The sequence below is a fragment of the Mustelus asterias genome, chromosome 6 (genome assembly GCF_964213995.1).
Source record: "Mustelus asterias chromosome 6, sMusAst1.hap1.1, whole genome shotgun sequence".
Lineage (NCBI taxonomy): Eukaryota > Metazoa > Chordata > Chondrichthyes > Carcharhiniformes > Triakidae > Mustelus > Mustelus asterias.
In genome coordinates, this window is record NC_135806.1 from 141200724 (window position 1) to 141222513 (window position 21790).

At 50.3% G+C, this 21790-nt stretch overlaps 1 protein-coding gene across 2 annotated transcripts in view; it reads right to left on the reverse strand.

Annotated features, from left to right (window-relative positions):
* The window catches only part of phf24 (PHD finger protein 24), a 101296-nt gene that overhangs the window by 7904 nt on the left and 71602 nt on the right, over positions 1 to 21790 (reverse strand). Inside the window, exons 6-8 of one of the 2 annotated variants that reach the window (XM_078215476.1) lie at positions 18277 to 18302; positions 2650 to 2656; positions 208 to 309 (exon numbers count right to left, since the gene is read on the reverse strand). In XM_078215476.1, coding sequence (XP_078071602.1) covers positions 208 to 309; positions 2650 to 2656; positions 18277 to 18302 — 135 coding nt within the window. The remainder of the gene's footprint in view (positions 1 to 207; positions 310 to 2649; positions 2657 to 18276; positions 18303 to 21790) is intronic. The other variant, XM_078215475.1, reaches the window with a different exon arrangement.

Here is a 21790-nt window from a genome sequence, read left to right on the forward strand (position 1 = left end):
TATATAGAATAACAGATACCCGGGCGTGAGATACAGTCTGGAATGTAATTATGAAATTTGGATGATTTCTGTAGTCGAGCTTTTCATTGTTGACAGACTTATTTCTGATGATTGTTTTGTCTTGAGGGGGATTCCTTGATTGTATCTCAGTGGTAGATCTGCCCATTTCTGCTTGCTTTGTTACAGGGAGTCTGTCTTTCTACTCACCTGTTCTCCTCCTGCTCCCTGAACAGCAGTGACCTGTCCTGTGTCCTCCCTCTTCCTCTGCTGCCTGGACTACTCTCCGAGATGGGTCCCACCTGACTGATACTGGCAAAGAAACAAGCCATGGATGGTTATTATTCTGGCAATGACATTGCCAGTGACAACAGAGACAGCACACGAACAGGAGGAGGCCATTCGACCCCTTGAGTTTGTTCTTTCACTCAGCTGGCTTATTGCTGATCTGTATCCTCATATCATTTAGCCGCCTTTGATTGACATTCCTTTGTTCCCTCAATTTTGGATCACTCTCAATCCTGATAGCTCGAATCAGCCAGTCTCAACTGCAGTTCCAGCAAGGAGAGCACAGTGCTCTAACTGTGGTGTCCGCAATGCCCTGTACAACTGAAGCTTAGGCATACCGACTTCTATATTTCATATTGCAACAAATTCCAATTTTCCATTTGCCTTCGAACCCACTCACTGTACCTGCATACTGACTTCCACTGATTCATGTACAAGGACACCCAAATCCCTCTGTACCTGTAGGGGCGGCACAACTGCACAGTGGTTAGCACTGCTGCCCCACAGCGCCAGGGACCCAGGTTCGATTCCGGGTTCGGGTCACTGTCCATGTGGAGTCTGCACATTCTCCCCGTGTCTGCGTGGGTTTCCTCCGGGTGCTCCGGTTTCCTCCCACAGTCTGAAAGACGTGCTGGTTAGAGTGCATTGGCCGTGCTAAATTCTCCCGCAGTGTCACCTGAACAGGCGCCGGAGTGTGGCGACCTGGGGGTTTTCACAGTAACTTCATTGCAGTGTTAATGTGAGCCTACTTGTGACTAATAAATAAATAAAACCTCAGAGTTCTGACCATTGAAATACTAGACTGCTTTTCCAATCTTCCTGCCAAAGTGGACAAGTTCACATTTTCCCACGTAACACTCCATCTGTCAAATCTTTGCCTACTCACTTAAAGTTGAAACTTTATTTATTAGTGTCACAAGTAAGGCTTACATTAACACCGCAATGAAGTCACTGTGAAATTCCCCTAGTCGCCACAGTCTGGCACCCTAACCAGCACGTCTTTCAGACTGTGGGAGGAAACCACGGAGAGGCCGGGGGCGGGGGCGGGGGTGGGGGGGGCGGGGCGGGGGGCGGGGGGGGGGGGGGGTTACCGGGGTGGTTGGGGGGGGGGGGGGGGGGGGGGGGGACCATGTGAAGGTCCATTGAAGTCGGGTGGGAATCTCCGGCCGGAGAATCCAGCCCATTATTTCCTTTTGCACACTCATTTGGTGGAGTTTTCCTGTCCCGCCCACCAGGGGAATCGCCGCGGGCGGGACACAGACCATGCAGAGGTCCATTGACCTCGGGCGGGATTTTCCGATCTTGGGCAAGCACGGCTGGAAAATCCCACCCATTACATCCTCTTCACAACTTACTTTTTTTACTTCCTTTGTTTCACCAGTAAACTGAGCAATCAAAGCTTCGCTCTCTTCATTCAAGTCATTGAATGACAACTGAAGTCCCAGCACTGATCCCTGTGACACCCAACTCGTTACATCTTCCCAACCATCTCATAGAAACTTATAACATTCTAACATGGTTAGACAGGGTAGATTCAGAAAGAATGTTCCCCGATGGTGGGGGAGTCCAGAACTCGGGTCATAGTTTGAGGATAAGGGGTAAACCTTTTAGAACTGAGGTGAGGAGAAATTTCTCCACCCAGAGGGTGGTGAATGTGTGGAATTCACGACCACAAAATGTGGTTGAGACCAAAATGTTGTCTGATTTCAAGAAGAAATTAGATATAGCTCTTGGGGCGAAAGATATCAAGGGATATGGGGGAAGGGGGGATTCAGGATATTGAATTCGATGATCAGTCACAATCAAAATGAATGGCGGAGCAGGCTCGATGGGCCGATTGGCCTCCTCCTGCTCCTAGTTTCTATCTTCCTCTGTAACCTGAAAATGACCCAATTGTTTCTCTACTCTGCTTCCCGTCCAATTATCTATCCATGAAAATATGTTGCCCCCGACACCATGAGTTTTAACTTTGTATAGTAATCTTCGATCTGGCACCTTATCAAATGCCTTCTGGAAATCCAAGTACATCCACAGGTTTCCCAAACTCCAAAATATTAGTCAAACATGTTTTCTCTTTCACAAAACCATACTTTCTCTGCCTGACTGCCTTGAGATTTTCTAAGTGCTCCAATAAAACCTCCCTAATAATAGATTCCAGCAATGTTCCTACGACAGATGTTAAGTATTTAGTATTTTATTCAAGCCACTTGCAAACTCTCTGTCTTTACAGAAAATAAATGCTCATGGGTGAAGAGGTTTATTGGCTGAATGGGTGGAGATATTACAGAGGTCATAGAGTCAAGGAGGTTTACAGCATGGAAACAGGCCCTTCGGCCCAACTTGTCCGTGCTGCTAGTTTTTAACCCCAAAGCTAGTCCCAATTGCCCACGTTTGGCCCACATCCCTCTATACCCATCGTACCCATGTAACTGTCTAAATGCTTTTTAAAAGACAAAATTGTACCCGCCTCTACTACTACCTCTGGCAGCTTGTTCCAGACACTCACCCCACCCTCTGTGTGAAAAAATTGCCCCTCTGGACACTTTTGTATCTCTCCCCTCTCACCTTAAACCTCTTCCCTCTAGTTTTAGACTCCCCTACCTTTGGGAAAAGATATTTGTTGGAAGTGTTGTCACAAATGTGAGGTTTTATAAGATGGTTATGTTTCGGACCATCGACTGATCCTGTGCGGTGATAAACTGAAGTGACTTGGTTGCCATGGGGACTGCTCAAGTACGATTGAACTCCACACGCTGAGTGTAATGTCTACTAATAAAAGGCACGGCAGCTGGTTTTGTTATGGGTGGACTAACAGAGTCTCACGCAGAACAAGACAGACTGTCGGGCAGTCGGTACCAGACAGACTGTCGGGCAGTCGGTACCAGACAGACTGTCGGGCAGTCGGTACCAGACAGACTGTCGGGCAGTCGGTACCAGACAGACTGTCGGGCAGTCGGTACCAGACAGACTGTCGGGCAGTCGGTACCAGACAGACTCACGGGCAGTCAGTATCAGACAGACTCTCGGGCAGTCGGTACCAGACAGACTCTCGGGCAGCCGGTACCAGACAGACTCTCGGGCAGCCGGTACCAGACAGACTCTCGGGCAGTCGGTACCAGACAGACACTTGGGCAGTCAGTACCAGACAGACCCTCGGGCAGTATGAGGGACCCTCGGGCAGTACCAGACAGACCCTCGGGCTGTACGAGACAGATCCTCGGGCAGTATGATTCAAAACCTTGGCCCTAGAGAGAGAGAGACAGAGGCAGCAGATGGTGCAGTCAGGTAGGGGGAAAAGACGGTCTCTCTGTTAGCTACTAGCCAGAATACAGGTGGGATGACATTCTCTGGTCAAGGAGACAGAATCCGTGGAAATTGAAGGATTCCAGAAGTTTTGTCTGGGTGAATTTCAATTCCCTTTTGAAGGCCACGATAAATTTGTCTCCACCACGAGCACATGTTCAGGCAGCGCATTCTCGATCTTCAGCACTCGCTGTGTGAGAAAGATTTTCCTCACATCACCTTTGTTTCTTTTAGTAATTTCCGTCAACAAGATCGACAATGACCACCCATTCCCAAATCTCCTGACAAGGTGGCGGGCACTAAACCACTGGTGCAGAGGGTGTGACCAACTGACCATGTTAGAGGGCAGCTAACACACTGGGGTTACAAAGAGGCCGGATTAGCTTCTCAGGAGGGTTTTAGTGACCTGATTTAATCATAGAAATCATAAAATCCCTACAGTGCAGAAAGAGGCCATTCAGCCCATCAGGTCTGTACTGACCACAATCCCACCCAGGCCCTATTCCTGTAACCCCACACATTTACCCTGCTAATCCCCCTGACACTAAGGGGCAATTTAGCATGGCCAATCCACCTAACCCACACATCTTTGGACCTTGGTAGGAAACTGGAGCACCCGGAGGAAACCCACGCAGACACAGGGAGAATGTACAGACTCCGCACAGTTAGTGACCCAAGCCGGGAATCGAACCCGGGTCCCTGGCGCTGTGAGGCAGCAGTGCTAACTACTGTGCCAGCGGGCTGCCCATCTCATTGGATTCATTACAAGGTCAAGCAACAAACCAGTCACACTGGTGCGTGTGTTGAGCGGCTCAGGTCAATGGACTTGGAGCCACTCAGTTGTATCAAAAATATCCATGAGAAACTATCAACCTCAGGGACTGCAGCGATTCAAGAAGGCAGCTCAGCATCACTTTCTCAAGGGTAACCAGGGATGGGCAATAAACACAGGCCTAGCCAGCGAGGTTCTGAAAACAAGCAATGGGGCAGCACGGTGACACGGTGGTCAGCACTGCTGCCTCACAGCGCCAGGGACCTGGGTTCAATTCTGGCCTCGGATCACTGTCTGTGCGGAGTCTGCACGTTCTCCTCGTGTCTGCGTGGGTTTCCTCCAGGTGTTCCGGTTTCCTCCCACACTCCAAAGATGTGCGGGTTAGGTGGATTGGCCGTGCTAAATTGACCCTTAGTGTCAGGGGAACTAGATGGGTAAATACATGGGCTTATGGGGATAGGGCCTGAGTGGGATTGTTGTCGGTGCAGGCTCGATGGGCTGAATGGCCTTCTTCTGCACTGTAGGGACTCTATTCTATGATTCTATGAAAACAACCTCAACTCACTGGAGCTTATCATCTCCACTGAGTCCATAAGGGATGTGGGACCCCCAGAAAGGATTGAGATCTCCCCCATCACTTGCTTTGTAAACTAATCTTCAAAATCACGAGGGGGTTGGACAGAGTAGATTGAAACCCTGAGATGGTAGTGAAACATGGTGCTAGAGTAGTAATAGTGGCCGGGGGTAGTGAAGTCCCTACGGTAGAGAGCACACTTTACTAGGAAGTAATCGTGGCTGTACGGTGCCTAAAACACGTTGCCAAGGTGGCAATAGTGACCGGGGGTAGGGAAGTCTGCGAAATGGCAGATAATGAAGTAAAGAGGGGATCTGCAGGTTCTCTCATTGAAGTGTACATGATAGACAGGAAAGCATTAATAAAGAGGATGCAAAAGGGTGGCTGGGATACTTCTCACACCTTAGAGCAGCAGAGAAAGTGGATAGATAAAGAAAAGAGAAACAAAACAAAGAAGATAGGAGTATTGTTAATACATCAGTTAGCTGGTCTAATTGAGCAAGTAGTCACCTCTACTAAGAAGTGGAGTGAAGATAAAGAAAAGATTCGAGAATTAGAATCCCGAGTGAGGGAACTGGAGAAACAAAACCAGGTTTTAGAAGAAAAGCAATGGAGAGGGCAAACTGTTCCTCTACCTCCTTATGAGTCCACACAACAGGGACCAACCGCTTCTCCAGAGGAGTGGGAAGCCCTAGAACACAACTTAGCACCAGTAACCCGAGGGGGAACAGATGCGCAGCCAAAGGCAAATTATAAACCCTTCACCCCAGGTGAGAGACAGCAGATAATGGCTTCCCTGGGTAAATTACAACCTAGAAGCGCAAACACTAAATTCTGGGAAGAATTAGACACAATCTGGGTAGGACAACAATTACACCTGAGAGACGTACACCAGCTGGTCAGGGCAGCCTGTCCAGCGGATAAGTGGAGGCAGGTAACGGGTGGACCCACCACTCCTCCAGCACAGGATTATAGTGGGGGACGGTGGACACATGCAGTCGCCCTAACATCGGAGGTAGATGCCCAACAGGCACCCTTGGGCCCTGGGGTTTTTCACTCTGGGTTTTCGCCTCTCCCTGGAGATCACATGGTCTGGAATGGGGGGGTGGGGGTAAGTTAATAGGTTGTAATGAACAAAGCATCGTAGCTGTGAGGGACAGCTCGGTGGATAGGATATTGGTATGTAGATAGGCTGGAAAATTGGGCGGGGATCCTGGATTCAGGATTCAATCCTGGACCGGGGAGCGGCGCGGGCTTGGAGGGCCGAAGGGCCTGTTCCTGTGCTGTATTGTTCTTTGTTCTTTGTTCTTTGTTCACCCAGTTTAAAGCAGAGATTCAGAGGGTATTAGGGAATGCTCCCACTAACTGGAGCAGAATTACCACAACAAAACAGTTAAAAGGGGAAGGGGCTTCTGAATACGGGGAACGATTGTTCCAGGTATATAGAAACATAGAAAAACTACAGCACAAAACAGACCCGTCGGCCCCACAAGTTGTGCCGAACATATCCCTACCTTTTAGGCCTACCTATAACCCTCCATCCCATTAAGTCCCATGTACTCATCCAAGAGTCTCTTAAAAGACCCTATTGAGTTTGCCTCCACCACCACTGACGGCAGCCGATTCCACTCATCCACCACCCTCTGTGTGAAAAACTTCCCCCTAACATCTCCCCTGTACCTACCCCCCAGCACCTTAAACCTGTGTCCTCTCGTAGCAGCCATTTCCACCCTGGGAAAAAGCCTCTACCGGCGGCACGGTAGCACAGTGGTTAGCACTGCTGCTTCACAGCTCCAGGGACCTGGGTTCGATTCCCGGCTAGGGTCACTGTCTGTGTGGAGTTTGCACATTCTCCTTGTGTCTGCGTGGGTTTCCGCCGGGTGCTCCGGTTTCCTCCCAGAATCCAAAGATGTGCGGGTTAGGTTGATTGGCCATGCTAAAATTGCCCCTTAGTGTCCTGGGATTAGCGGCTAAAATATGTTGGGATATGGGAGTAGGGCCTGGGTGGGATTGTGGTCGGTGCAGACGCGATGGGCCGAATGGCCTCTTTCTGTACTGTAGGGATTCTATCATTCTATGAGTCCACCCGATCTATGCCTCTCAACATCTTGTATACCTCTATTAGGTCTCCTCTCATCCTACGTCTCTCCAAGGAGAAAAGACCGAGCTCCCTCAGCCTATCCTCATAAGGCATACCACTCAATCCAGGCAACATCCTTGTAAATCTCCTCTGCACCCTTTCAATCTTTTCCACATCCTTCCTGTAAATCAAGAGTGCTCAGGACAAAGGAACCCAGGTCGAGGAGATCGAGCGTTCATCCAGGCTTTTAAGGATGGACTCTCTAGTGCTCACCAAGTCATCCTAAAAATGGGAGCGATTATGTCCCAAGATTACGATGAATTGGTAGAATGGGCTAGTAGCATACCTGGAGGTGGATAGGAGAGATCTTAGTTTTTGTATTTCAGTGTGTTTGCGTGATCTGGTAGCTTGTTGAACGTAGGTGGTTGTTGTTGTATTAGATTGAGAGCAGGAGCTGAAGCCTGTTTGTTCCTGTGAAGTGTTTGTTGCAGGCAGTGGGTGCAGTGCTTTGCATCTTGGTTTAGCCTCAGGGGGGCTGGGGAAGTGTTAAAACTGTTAAAGATTAAAGTGATAAGCTTTATTGAATTTACTTCTATTTTGAGTTTAATTACAGTTTGGAAGAAAGAAGAATAAAAGCGACTGCCTTAATCAACGTTCTGTATTCTCTTTGAATGTTTTACGTTCATCCCAGTTTAAAATGTTAAGTTTGAATAAAAAAGGATGTGGTGTGGAATGACTGTTGGAAGCTTCCATGTGTGTCTGTGTGTGTTTAAACAAAGTGGTTGCGTGGATGTTTTGTTGTTGTTTGCTTTAATGTTTTAATGTTCTTACCCTAATTGTGATTTTACAACAGTGGGTTTGATAAAGAGTTTAAATAAACATTGGAAAGTAAATTGAAATTTCAGAAAGGATTTAAACCGTGGAGGGACCCATGTGCTCTTTCCTTTGTCTTGAAGTAGATATTATGAGAGTTAGTTGAGAAGTTAGGAGAAGAAGTAATTTTGTGGAAAAGTAGAAAAGCAGGAACAAAAGAATAAGGTAAATATATTGTCTATGAGTCAGTTTAAAATATATCAAGTCAGTGAAATACAGTATTAAGGTCCGCAGAATATCACGATTTACGAACATCTGATAGTTTAGTATTCCGTAACTGGTTAAAATTATATACTGCCGTCGGAATTACATGTGCCATCGATTGTTCAAGGTTTTCCAAATATAAAAACACTGCAAAGCTTAAAATCTAGCCAGTTAAGAATCAAACCAAAACGTTTCTAATCAAATAACTGGTATGTATTGTACCTACTTTGATTTTGATTCGGCGCCTGTTATTTTTCCTAGAGTGTGGGGGTTTTGATCTGGAGCTCAGTTTAAAAATGGAAACGGCTTGAATTAAATGGGTTAAAAGGGATATCACGGTTACGATGTGTAAAGTGGTATGATGCAACTGCCGCTTGATTATTTTTATTATACAGTATAGCACTGCCATATAGACCCGAGAATAACATCAAATCCTGAAAAGCCTTAACCAACTTTGTATGATATATTTATATACTATATTGTGTATTGATAAAAACATAATTATTTTGTGAAGTACTGTGGTGCGGCGCTTGCACGCAAACAAATGATGAAATTAGATATAATGTAAGAGTACATCATATAAAGATCGGAACTGTATGGCATGTGATTTTAATGGGGAAAGCGATGTCTTTTGATAAGATTATATACAAATGAATGGATGTCCAGCTGCTGCCAAAAAAGGCCAGTACAAAGTGTTATTTGATTCACACTAAGCTTTCTATCGAAGGGGGATATGTAATTAAATGTATAATGCACTAGCTAAAGCCATACAAACATCGGGGAAAATGTGGACAGAGGTACTGCCCACTATACTAATGAGATTAAGAGCTACCACAAACCGGACAACATAACCCCTTATGAGCTAATGACAGGACGGGCGATGCAATTACCAGGAAGCATCATGACAGGTGGGACCGATGTAGGTCCACTAAAAGACAAAATCAGGAGATATGTTTTGCAACTAAGCACCCAACTCAAAGGGATGCGCAAATCGGCAAAAGACAATCAGGAAATAAAAGACGCCGAGAGAGAGCTGGAAATGCTCCCTGACGTCCCAACAGTGGGAAGTCGCGTCCTAGTGAAAACACTACCCGACAAACCAGGGTTTGCACCAAAATGGAATGGGCCATATGAGGTTATAATCAGTGGAGACACCTGTGCCTGTATAGACATAAGAGGGAAAGGTGTCTGGAAACACTGGACACAGCTAAAATTACACAAAGGAATAAATGAATGACAGAATTAATAAACTAACAACTGCTTTCCTCAAAACAGGCAAAGACTGCAAGCAAGAACAACTGGCGCGTGCGTGTTGATAGATAATATAACTTTTGAAGATTATATGAATTATAGTGTTAGGTTTGATATTTGATCGTTGCGAATATGTATGTAATCGCGTATGTAACTGTACTACTTTGCGTTGTCGCAACTGTAAATTTAACTGGATTGGAGGATAGCTTGTTTTACAAAGCTCACATACATTTACACGGGAATCGAACTGTATGTTACCCGTTAGCACAATCAGTAGAAGCCCTATTTGTAGCCACCCCTGGGTGGACCCCTCATGACTTATATACTGTAGATACATCAGATGCACCCTGTAAGGGACAAATTGGCAAATATAAAAGAGGTATACAGGGGAGATGTGTGGGACTTGTAAACCCCACAGATCCTGTGTGCAGTGGGTTCCAACGGGTGGGTGGAAACGCTTGTTCAGATACTGCAAGCTATCCGTTTTGTTTTACGGGGCAGGGATGGGGATGTGCCTATGCCTTGGTCCCTAAGAATTATCCCTGCATACAGACGCAGTGCGTCCGTCAACATTGTCGGGTTAATAAGGGACAGTTTACTTGCACTTGTCATGAACAGAAATGTCTGAATATAACCGCGGGAAGACAGCTTATTTGTGGACAATGCAATGGAACTCACGTAAGCTCAGCCAGATGGACATACCCATTTGATACTTACCAGGTGGTGGGATCAAACGGGGAGTCAAGTAAACCGAACAATTGGCAATATGAACAAACTCATAATCTGGACACTAAATGTTACTGGGCTAAGAAGGGATATGTGTTCCTCTTCAATAGTACTTACATGACAGAAACACCAAACCTCCCAAACCGTTTTGCAGTTGGGACAATCAGAAGGGGCATATTCGGAGGAGAATAGTAACTCGGGTTATCCGCAAAGAATTCTGCACTGACTGGGAAGCCCCGGGCACAATGGGATTCTCATTGGGATATGGGTTCCTTGGAGCCTTATCCCTGGGGGGGGGGGGGGGGGCAGCAGGGGTGATTAGTGCAAAGAATAGGAATCATATTGTTTGTGGATTAACAGTTCTGGGAAACAGCACTTCAAAAGCACTGGAGGCTGTTAACCACGAAATGGCTGAACTGAGATTATATGCACAACAGACACGATACGCAGTGGACTATCAGTTAGCACAACAAGGGGGAGTGCGTACAATTATAGGCAATAAATGCATAACCCATGTCACAGACGAGTCCTATAACATTACACAGGTCATCAACAACATCAGAGAACAACTTGATAGCTTCAGACAGGGACCCAAGAAAGGAAGTAACTGGCTGGAATGGCTAGTAGGGGGGTCCTGGGAATCTTACTTATTACATGGATTGGTCACTCATGTCAATTGTAATTGTCTGTTGTCTCATTGTTGGATGCCTAAAAGTCTGCTGCAAGGTTATGGTGACTAGAATTGTGCCAGGAGCCAGTGTATCCATCGAGGAAGAACCCATGATGAAGATCCCCAAAGACATCAAAAGAAACGAAGAAGGAAAGAAGATTGACCTATATATATATATATATAAATGTATAATTGTTGGTCTAGGGATTATTAAAGACGTAATCCAGACCAAAAGTGGGGAGTGAAGTGGGGAAAAACATAAAGATGGGTACATAACACATAAAATGGCTGCCTGGCACATAAATAGTCACCTGGGAGAGAGACATTAAACAGGCACTGACTTTTAGCGCAGACAGCTACTTGAAATTAAAACATGAAGGACAGACAGTTATTTAAAGTTAAACATGCAGGAATCAGATACTGCAGGAAGCCAGCCAGGGCTTGAGGCACTTCAAGATAAGGACAATAAGGACTGATAAAGAGATTAGCCACAAATGGGAACGGGAATACATAAATGCAGGAAAACCAATTATGTATAGACCGAAACTAAAGTGATTGATAGTCACTGAAAGAGGAAATGTATCCATTCTATGAAACAATGCGATGTGAAAAACCAATGTCTGTATATGTCTGGCTGTAACGATGTGTTAAACTATCGATCCTACTCCGCTATAACGATGTGTTAAATGGCGAATGTCCAGACTATCCATTGTCTGAAAAGTATAAAAATTAACCACTCCTATTGTATCATTGAGAGAAGGTAGCTGCTAAGTACTGCGGAGTGCCAGTGCCTCTCTCCACGAAGCTTCGTTAAATAAAACTGTATTGTTGAAACCTTCAAGCCTGACTCCGGTGGTTTTCCCACAACACCCACACAGACACAGGGAGAATGTCCAAACTCCACACAGACAGTGACCAAAGCTGGGAATCGAACCCGGGTCCCTGGCGCTGTGAGGCAGCAGTACTAACCACCGTGCCACCGTGCCACCCTAAATGGCAGATGTCTATAGTTTCCCTGGAAGTCACGATGTGGAGTTGCCGGCAAGACTGGGGTAGGCACAGTAAGTGGTCTCACAACACCAGGTTAAAGTCCAACAGGCTTATTTGGTAGCACGAGCTTTCAGAGCACTGCCCCTTCATCAGGTGAGTGCAGGATTTGTTTCACAAACAGGGCAGATATAGACACAAACCTTTTCGGGTAAGCCTTCTCCAAGGCGGCCTTCACGACACACGACAACGCAGAGTCGCTGAGCAGAAACTGATAGCCAAGTTCCGCACACATGAGGACGGCCTCAACCGGGATATTGGGTTCTTGCCAGAACCAGGGAAATGTTCCTGCCAGAGTTCCTGTGGACAACCGACAATCTCCAGGAGACACCCAGTTCTCCGTTGGGAGCATGGAGATCAATGTAACACTGGCTCGGAGTCCGCCTGAGACAGGAGTTCCTAATCCAATCTGCCAGGCACCGTGTAGCACTGACAGAGTGCTGCACTCTCTGAGACACCAACACCACTAAAGTCCCATTAACCAACCATTGATCACATTGCTGTGTGTGGGATCTTTCTGTGTGCCAATTGGCTGTCACACGTCCCACAACAGTGACTGAACATCAGAGAGGATTTCACTGTCCACTTACAGAGGTCGGACAGCCGGACGTGAAGATGGTGGGGTGGAATGTTCCAGATGCCTCGGAGATCGCCGTCCAGTTAGAGGGATGGTGAGAGGGTTCCATCAGCTCAGCGAAGAGCTTCAACAAAGTGAAAGGTGTCTGGCAGACCCTCTGTGAATTCCTGTTCGAGGGTGGTTCAGGTACGAGAGACAGAGAGGGCTGTACGGGATTAAGTCACGATGCTGTTCCTAGAGGAACAGTTCCTTGGGCCAACAGGGTGCCACAGTGGTTAGCACTGCTGCCTCACAGCTCCAGGGACCTGGGTTCGATTCCCGGATTGGGTCACTGTCTGTGTGGAGTCTGCACGTTCTCCCCGTGTCTCCGTGGGTTTCCTCCGGGAGCTCCGGTTTCCTCCCACATTCTGAAAGACGTGCTGGTCAGGGTGCATTGACCCGAACAGGCCCCAGAGTGTGGCGGCTAGGGGAATTTCACAGTAACTTCATTGCAGTGTTAATGTAAGCCTTACTTGTGACTAATAAATAAACTGGATCCACAGCTGAATCTCATATCCAGCACCATTTGGTGCCACTGAAAGCGAAACAGTCACAACGGAAAACATTTCACAGCGGATGCTCTGAACATTTGCGATGTATTAAGGACAGCTTTGCATAAGCATCTCCTGCTGTCTCTCACCTCTGTAATGGGATGAGCTACAGATACAATGGCAAATTGCTGCCACCCTTGCTAAAAACCCCCGTTATCTCCACTATAATGACCTTCATTGGTGTTCTCATCCATGATTGCAGCCCAGCCCAAGGCTAGCCCTCAGAGAGAATTTTCCACAGAATCAGACAATGCAGAAGGAGGCCATTCAGCCCATCGGATCTGCACCGAGCACAATCCCACCCAGGTCCCGTAGCCCCATGCATTTACCCTGCTAGTCCCCCTGACACGAAGGGGCAATTTAGCCTGGCCAATCCACCTAACCTGCACACCCTTGGAGTGTGGGAGGAAACCGGAGCACCCGGAGGAAACCCACGGAGACAAGAACAAAGAACAAAGAACAAAGAACAATACAGCACAGGAACAGGCCCTTCGGCCCTCCAAGCCCGCGCCGCTCCCCGGTCCAGGATTGAATCCTGAATCCAGGATCCCCGCCCAATTTTCCAGCCTATCTACATACCAATATCCTATCCACCGAGCTGTCCCTCACAGCTACGATGCTTTGTTCATTACAACCTATTAACTCACCCCCTCCCCCCCATTCCAGACCATGTGATCTCCAGGGAGAGGCGAAAACCCAGAGTGAAAACCCCAGGGCCAATATGGGGAAAAAAAATCTGGGAAATTCCTCTCCGACCCCCTGAGGCGATCGAAACGAGTCCAGGAGATCACAATGGCCCTGATCGGAAAATGCTTCCCAACCCTAGTCATTTCCACTTCCACGAACACCATATGAATTCCCTGCCCCCGAGACAGGTTCCCAACTATCCGCAGTCTCGCTCTGTACTGGCACCAGCAAGATGATCATAGAATGAAGCCTTGAAACGAGAAACAAGGAACAATTAGCCCGCGCCACTCCCTGGTCCAAACTAGACCACTCTTTTGTATCCCTCCATTCCCACTCCGTTCATATAGCTGTCTAGATAAGTCTTAAACGTTCCCAGTGTGTCCGCCTCCACCACCTTGCCCGGCAACCCATTCCAGCCCCCACGACCCTCTGTGTGAAATATGTCCTTCTGATATCTGTGTTAAACCTCCCCCCCTTCACCTTGAACCTATGACCCCTCGTGAACGTCACCACCGACCCGGGGAAAAGCTTCCCACCGTTCACCCTATCTATGCCTTTCATAGATAGACACGGGGAGAACGTGCAGACTCCACACAGACAGTGACCCAGTGACTCTGATGCACCTCTTTCCAATTCTACCCCCTCGCCCCAAAACACCTCCAAACTCACCTCGAGGAGCGTGGGGACATTCTGCCCAATGTTTCAGCTTTGAGGGAAGCTCACATCTGGTGAGGGGTGAAACACCAGCCAGGGTATTTTGGATGGTGGAGTTTTCCTTCGTGTGACGTGAGGAACGGGCGGTAAACTGACTACTCCCCTCCACCGCCATCCCACACAGCTATTTCACTCTGAAACATCTGGAGGAGGGACTTTGCTCCTTCAGTTTGAAGAGGTCCTGCCTCAGAGAGCTGTCAGCCAATCAGATTGGCCAGTAGCTCCCTAGTCCAAGCTGCCCTAGTGGACAGACTTAGGAGTGCAAGGAATCGCCAGCGGCCAAACCCTGGGAGTTCAGGGCTCGGTGTGGGGGTTCCGGGGAGGCTGGGGTTGGTGAGGCAGAGGGCAGGGTTGGCAGAGGATGGGGTTGGGATGTTGGTTAAAGAGATGGAGAGGCTTGAACTCCTTAAGTTTCAGGGGGGTAGGAGGTGTCCCTTCAGTGGTCAACAATTGGCCACTCCAGGGCCTCAGTTGAGACGAGGGAGGGTGGGCCAGCCTAGGCTTCGCTTGAGGCCTCGGTAAAACCGTGGAGAGTTCAGGGTGGAAACTCGGTGGGAAGGCCCTTTAAAATATCGTGCGGTCACACCCCGCCACCCACCCCCCCCCCCCCCCCCCCCACCCCTGCGGGAATGGGGTTTGATGTGGGTTAAGACGCGCATCTCCATTAAGGACGGTCACCTCAGCACTTCACTGTACCGCAAGCCCACGGATAACCTCACGATGCTCCACTTCTCCAGCTTCCACCCTAAACACGTTAAAGAAGCCATCCCCTACGGACAAGCTCTCTGAATACACAGGATCTGCTCGGATGAGGAGGATCGCAACAGACACCTCCAGACGCTGAAAGATGCCCTCATAAGAACAGGATATGGCGCTCGACTCATCGATCAACAGTTCCGATGCGCCACAGCGAAAAACCGCACCGACCTCCTCAGAAGACAAACACGGGACACAGTGGACAGAGTACCCTTCGTCGTCAAGTACTTCCCCGGAGCGGAGAAGCTACGGCATCTCCTCCGGAGCCTTCAACATGTCATTGATGAAGACGAACATCTCGCCAAGGCCATCCCCACACCCCCACTTCTTGCCTTCAAACAACCGCACAACCTCAAACAGACCATTGTCCGCAGCAAACTACCCAGCCTTCAGGAGAACAGTGACCAAGACACCACACAACCCTGCCACAGCAACCTCTGCAAGACGTGCCGGATCATCGACACAGATGCCATCATCTCACGTGAGAACACCATCCACCAGGTACACGGTACATACTCTTGCAACTCGGCCAACGTTGTCTACCTGATACGCTGCAAGAAAGGATGTCCCGAGGCATGGTACATTGGGGAAACTATGCAGACGCTGCCGTTCATAGAGAAGGAAATGAGAGAATGCAGGATGTAGCATTACAGTCATAGCTAGAGTGTAGAGAAAGATCAACTTAATGCAAGGTAAGTCCATTCAAAAATCTGACAGCAGCAGGGAAGAAGCTGTTCTTGAGTCAGTTGGTACGTGACCTCAGACTTTTGTATCTTTTTCCCGACGGTAGAAGGCGGAAGAGAGAATGTCCGGGATGCATGGGGTCCTTAATTGTGCTGGCTGCTTTGCCGAGGCAGCGGGAAGTGTAGACAGAGTCAGTGGATGGGAGGCTGGTTTGCGTGATAGATTGGGCTACATTCACAACCTTTTGTAAACGGCATGAGTATGAGCTCAGAAGCTCATCGCAGGCTCAGCTGTGACACTAAGATTGCAAATGAAGGGTCATCCAGCCTCAAAACATTGTCTCCATTCTCTCTCCAGAGACGCTGTCAGACCTGCTGAGATTTTCCAGCATTTTCTGTTTTTGTTTCAGATTCCAGCATCCGCAGTATTTTGCTTTTATCTTCGAAGGGTGGAGGTGGTCACCCAGGGAACGGGGGTTTGGAACGGGAAACAAAAATAATAGCTTCGGTCTTCCCAATATTGAACTGGAGGGAATTCCTGTCCATCCAGCCCGAGATGTGGGATAAGCAGTCGGAGAATTTAGCGCCAGCGGGAGAGTGGGTGTGAGGGTGAGGGTGGGGGGGGAGGTGGGTGGGGGGGGAGGTGGGTGAGGGGTGTGGATGGGTGGGGGTGAGGTGGGTGAGGGATGTGGGTGGGTCTGCGGGGGTGAGGGTGAGGTGGGTGAGGGTGTGGGTGGGGGGGTGGGTGAGGGGTGTGGGTGGGTCTGCGGGGGTGAGGGTGAGGTGGGTGAGGGGTGTGGGTGGGTCTGCGGGGGATGGGGGCGAGGGTGTGGGTGGGGGTGGGGGGGAGAGGGGTGTGGATGGGTCTGCAGGGGGTTGGGGTGAGGTGGGTGAGGGGTGTGGGTGGGGGTGAGGTGGGTCGCCGAGGGGATGGGGGTGAGGTGGGTGAGGGGTGTAGGTGGGTCTGCGGGGGATGAGGGTGAGGTGGATGAGGGGTGTGGGTGGGTCTGCGGGGGGTGAGGGTGAGGTGGGTGAGGGGTGTGGGTGGGTGGGTCTGCGGGGGGTTGGGGTGAGGGTGTGGGTGGGGGGTGGGGGAGAGATGGGTGGGGGGAGAGGTGGCAGAGGGGTGTGGGTGGGTCTGTGGGGGGTGGGGGTGAGGTGGATGAGGGTGTGGGTGGGGGGTGGGTAGGGAGGTGGGCGAGGGGTGTGGGTGGGTTTGCGGGGGATGGGGCTGTGGGTGAGTCTGCGGGGGGTGAGGGTGAGGTGGGTGAGGGTGTGGGAGGGGGGTGGGAATGGAGGTGGGCGAGGGGTGTGGGTGGGTTTGCGGGGGGTGGGGGTGAGGGTGTGGGTGATTCTGCAGGGGGTGAGGGTGTGGGTGAGTCTGCGGGGGGTGAGGGTGTGGGTGAGTCTGCGGGGGGTGAGGGGGTGGGTGGGGTGTTGGGGGAGGGATGGGTGAGGGGTGTGGGTGGGTCTGCGGGGGGTGTGGGTGGAGGGTTGGGGAGAGGTGGGTGAAGGGTGTTGGTGGGTCTGCGGGGGGGTGAGGGTGAGGTGGGTGAGGGTGTGGGTGGGGGGGAGGTGGGTGAGGGGTGTGGGTGGGTCTGCGGGGGTGGTCAGTGTCCATGGGAAAACGAACACTGTGATTTCAGACAGTGCCACCGGGGGGCAGCGTGGAGGTGAGAAAACGTGCTGGCAGGTCCTGTCATTGATAAGTTCAGGATAAATCGGCAGCGTAATTAGCCTTAATTATACCATCTTGATTATTATGGTAATGAGTGAATTTAAAGTCAGGTGGATTGTGCTCCGCAGGTGCAGTCACTGTAAAAGCAAAGCACTCTCGGCCTGCCTGCTATCTGCTATTTTAATGGAGGGAAAATAATTATCCTTTGTCGACAGATGTAAAACAGCCTGGTGATTCTGAACTGACAAACTTCTTCCAATCTGCAGCTTTGACTAATCATAGAATCCCTACAGTGTGCAAGGAGGCCATTCAGCCCATCGAGTCGGCACCGACTCCCCGACAGAGAATCCTACCTAGGCCAGAATGGAAAGATACTCACAGTAATGGTAACCAAGTAACTATCACTGGTTATTATAAAAACCCATCTGCTTCACCAGTTGATGCGTGATATAACTCACGAGGCTAGAGGTACTCGGGGAAATAAAGGCTTTTATTGACTACAACAATAGAGCTACCATATATAATACACGATCCCAGACTAAAGGGTCCCAGACAGAGCAGTGACCTTTATACCTCTCCCAGGAGGCGAAGCCCAACTGGGATGTACCATAAGAACTATATTACAGGTAGAACAGCCCAACCCTAACCCCAACAGTAACATGTAGAACAGCCCAACCCTAACCCCAACAGTAACATATATACAGACTCATAGTACTGGCCAGACCCTGGATCAGCACTACCTGGTGGGAACCAACGATGGTTCACCACATTCACCCCTCCTTTGAAAACAAAGGCCGGCGGGGTACAAAACACAGAACAATTGTTCATCAGTCTATAAGTTCAGACGGTCTGGGGGACCGCACCGTCGTTGTGACCTCCTCAACACCGGCGATGACACCGGAGTAGGCACTCGCGGTGACGTTCTCCCCAAGGCGGTGTCCAACGGCTCCTCCAATGTCTCACGGGCCGGTAGACCCCGAGGTGGTGACAATCCGCTGAACTCGGGCACGCCTTGAAGTGGCGACCATCTCCTGGACTCAGGCAAGCTGTACACAGGAGTAAAAGGGTTAAGTGATGGTCCCGATGCTGCCCGCGCCGTGTCAGGAGGGGAAACAATAGTTGGGGGGTCTCTAACAGGAGGTATGGGAGCGACAGGGGTTTCCAAGCCCCCTGCTGGCGCCAGGTCTCGAATCGAGACCGTGTCCTCTCGCCCGTCAGGGTATGCCACATAGGCATACTGAGGGTTGGCGTGGAGGAGATGGACCTGTTCAACCAAAGGGTCGGACTTGTGGGTCCTAACATGTCACCGCAAGAGGACAGGTCCTGAGTACGTCAACCAAGACGGTAATGAGGTCCCAGAGGAAGACTTCCGAGGGAATGAAAACAGTCTCTCATGGGGAGTAGCGTTGGTTGCCGTACACAGGAGTGAGCGTATGGAGTGGAGCGCATCAGGGAGCACCTCTTGCCAACGGGAGACTGGAAGGCCTTTAGACTTCAACGCCAGTAAGACAGCCTTCCAGACTGTAGCATTCTCACGTTCAACCTGTCCGTTACCCCTAGGGTTGTAGCTCATGGTTCTACTAGAGGCAATTCCGTATGAGAGCAGGAATTGCCTCAAGTCATCGCTCATGAACGACGAGCCCCTATCGCTGTGGATGTAACAGGGGTACCCGAACAGGGTGAAAAGATCACAAAATGCCTTGATAACCGTGGCAGCGGTCATATCGGAACAAGGAATGACAAAGGGGAATCGTGAGTACTCATCAACCACATTGAGGAAGTACACGTTCCTATCTGTCGAGGGAAGGGGGCCCTTAAAATCTACACTCAGTCTTTCGAATGGACGAGTGGCCTTGACGAGTTGTGCCCTGTCAGGTCGGTGGAAGTGCGGTTTGCATTCCGCGCATACCCGGCAGCTTCTGGTTATAGACCTGACATCCTCCACCGAGTAGGGTAGATTCCGGGCTTTTATGAAGTGGAAGAGCCGAGTGACCCCCGGATGGCAGAGGTCATTGTGGAGAGCCTGCAATCGATTCTCCTGCATACTAGCGCATGTTCCACGCGACAGGGCATCCGAGGGCTCGTTGAGTTTCCCTGGACGATACATGATGTCGTAATTATAGGTGGAGAGTTCGATTCTCCACCTCAAGATCTTATCGTTCTTGATCTTGCCCCGTAACGTGTTATTGAACATGAACGCCACGGACCGCTGGTCCGTGAGCAGGGTGAACCGTTTTCCCGCCAAGTAATGGCGCCAATGCCGGACGGCCTCCACAATGGGCTGGGCCTCCTTTTCCACCGCCGAATGTCAAATTTCGGGGCCTTGGAGGGTGCGAGAGAAAAAGGCGACGGGCCTGCCCGCCTGGTTAAGTGTGGCGGCCAGGGCGAAATCCGATGCATCACTCTCCACCTGGAAGGGGATGGACTCATCGATAGCGTGCATCGTGGCTTTCGCGATGTCGGCTTTTAGTTTTTCAAAGGCCAAACGAGCCTCTGGTGCTAGGGGAAAAGAGGTAGACTTGATGAGCGGACGGGCTTTGTCCGCGTAATTGGGAACCCACTGTGCGTAGTATGAGAAGAAGCCTAAGCATCTTCTCAGTGCTTTTACGCTAGTGGGCAGGGGAAGTTCGAGGAGGGGACGCATACGGTCTGGATCAGGGCCAATGACCCCGTTTTCCACCACGTATCCGAGGATAGCTAGGCGGCGCGTATGGAATACACACTTCTCCCTGTTGTAGGTCAGATTCAGGCGAGATGCAGTGCGTAGGAACCTCAGAAGGTTGGCATCGTGGTCCTGCTGGTCATGGCCGCAGATGGTGACATTATCCAGGTACGGGAAGGTAGCCCGCAGTCCGTTATGGTCCACCATTCGGTCCATAGCACGCTGGAAGACCGAGACCCCATTCGTGACACCAAAAGGAACCCTTAGAAAATGGTACAAGCGACCATCCCCCTCAAAAGCCATGTATTGTCGGTCCTCTGGGCGAATGAGGAGCTGGTGGTAGGCAGACTTTAGGTCGATGGTGGAGAACACCCGGTACTGCGCAATCTGGTTGACCATGTCAGAAATGCGCGGAAGGGGATACGCATCCAGCTGCGTGTATCTGTTAATGGTCTGACTATAGTCTATGACCATCCGGGGTTTGTTCCCACTCTTGACCACCACGACCTGCGCTCTCCAAGGACTAGCGCTAGGTTGTATGATCCCTTCCTTGAGGAGCCGCTGAACCTCAGATCGAATGAAGATCCGATCCTCAGCGCTGTAACGCCTGCTCTTAGTCGCGATGGGCTTGCAGCCTGGCACGAGATTCTGGAATAAAGAGGGTGTGGTAATCTTAAGCGTCGAGAGGCTACAGATGGAGCGCGTTGGGCAATTTAGAGGCTGCGAGTCTCCCACTGAAAGCGGAGGGAGTGGCCCACCGTACTGTAGGGTTACACTCTTCAAGTGGACCATGAAATTTAGTCCTAGGAGTATTGGCGCGCAAAGGTGCGGTAACACCAGGAGCTTGAAGCTCTCGTAAACCGTGCCCTGCACCGTCAGATTTACCACGCAACTCCCTAGCACGGTGACAGACCGGGACCTTGACGCCATCGAAATTGTCTGCTTGACAGGCTGAATCCGTAGGCCACACCGCTTCATGGCGTCTGGGTGAATGAATCTCTCCGTGCTCCCGCTGTCAAACAGACAATAAATCGTGCATTTGTTTGCCTGTATGTCCATCATGGACTTGTCGAGTCTGTGAGGCTTTGCCTGGTCCAGGATGATCGACGCCACCGTTGGTTCGTGGGTGCCACTGCAGGCAGCTGAGATGGATGATGACGACCCCTGCTGGTCATTCGCGGTCGGTGCCGACCAAAATGGCTGCCCCCATAGGTCGCACGTGGGCGATGGCGCCAAAACCAGCGGCCCCTGGTGGTCGCGCGTCTCTTGCGACTCCGTCGTCTGGAATGTCGTCGTCACAGGCCGCACTGCTGTTCCTGGATGGAAGTTTGGATCCGCATACCTTCGAATAATGCCCTTCTTGCCGCAGGCGGAGCACAACACCGCTTTAGCGGGACATCGCTGCCGAGGGTGCTTCACTCCCCCACAGGAGTAACACCGCGGGCCGCCTGGAGCTGCTGCCGTCGTCAGGCCCGAGGGTGGGAACGCAATCACGCAGTTTTTCGGACCCGCTGAATGAAGTGGGGTCTGTGACTGCTCCTGCCACACTGTCTCCACGTGGTCGCGGGGTACATCGCCAGACGTTTGGAGGCCGTTTCTAGTGCATCCGCTAGCTCTATGGACTTAGTGAGATCGAGATTACCTTGCTCCAACAGCCG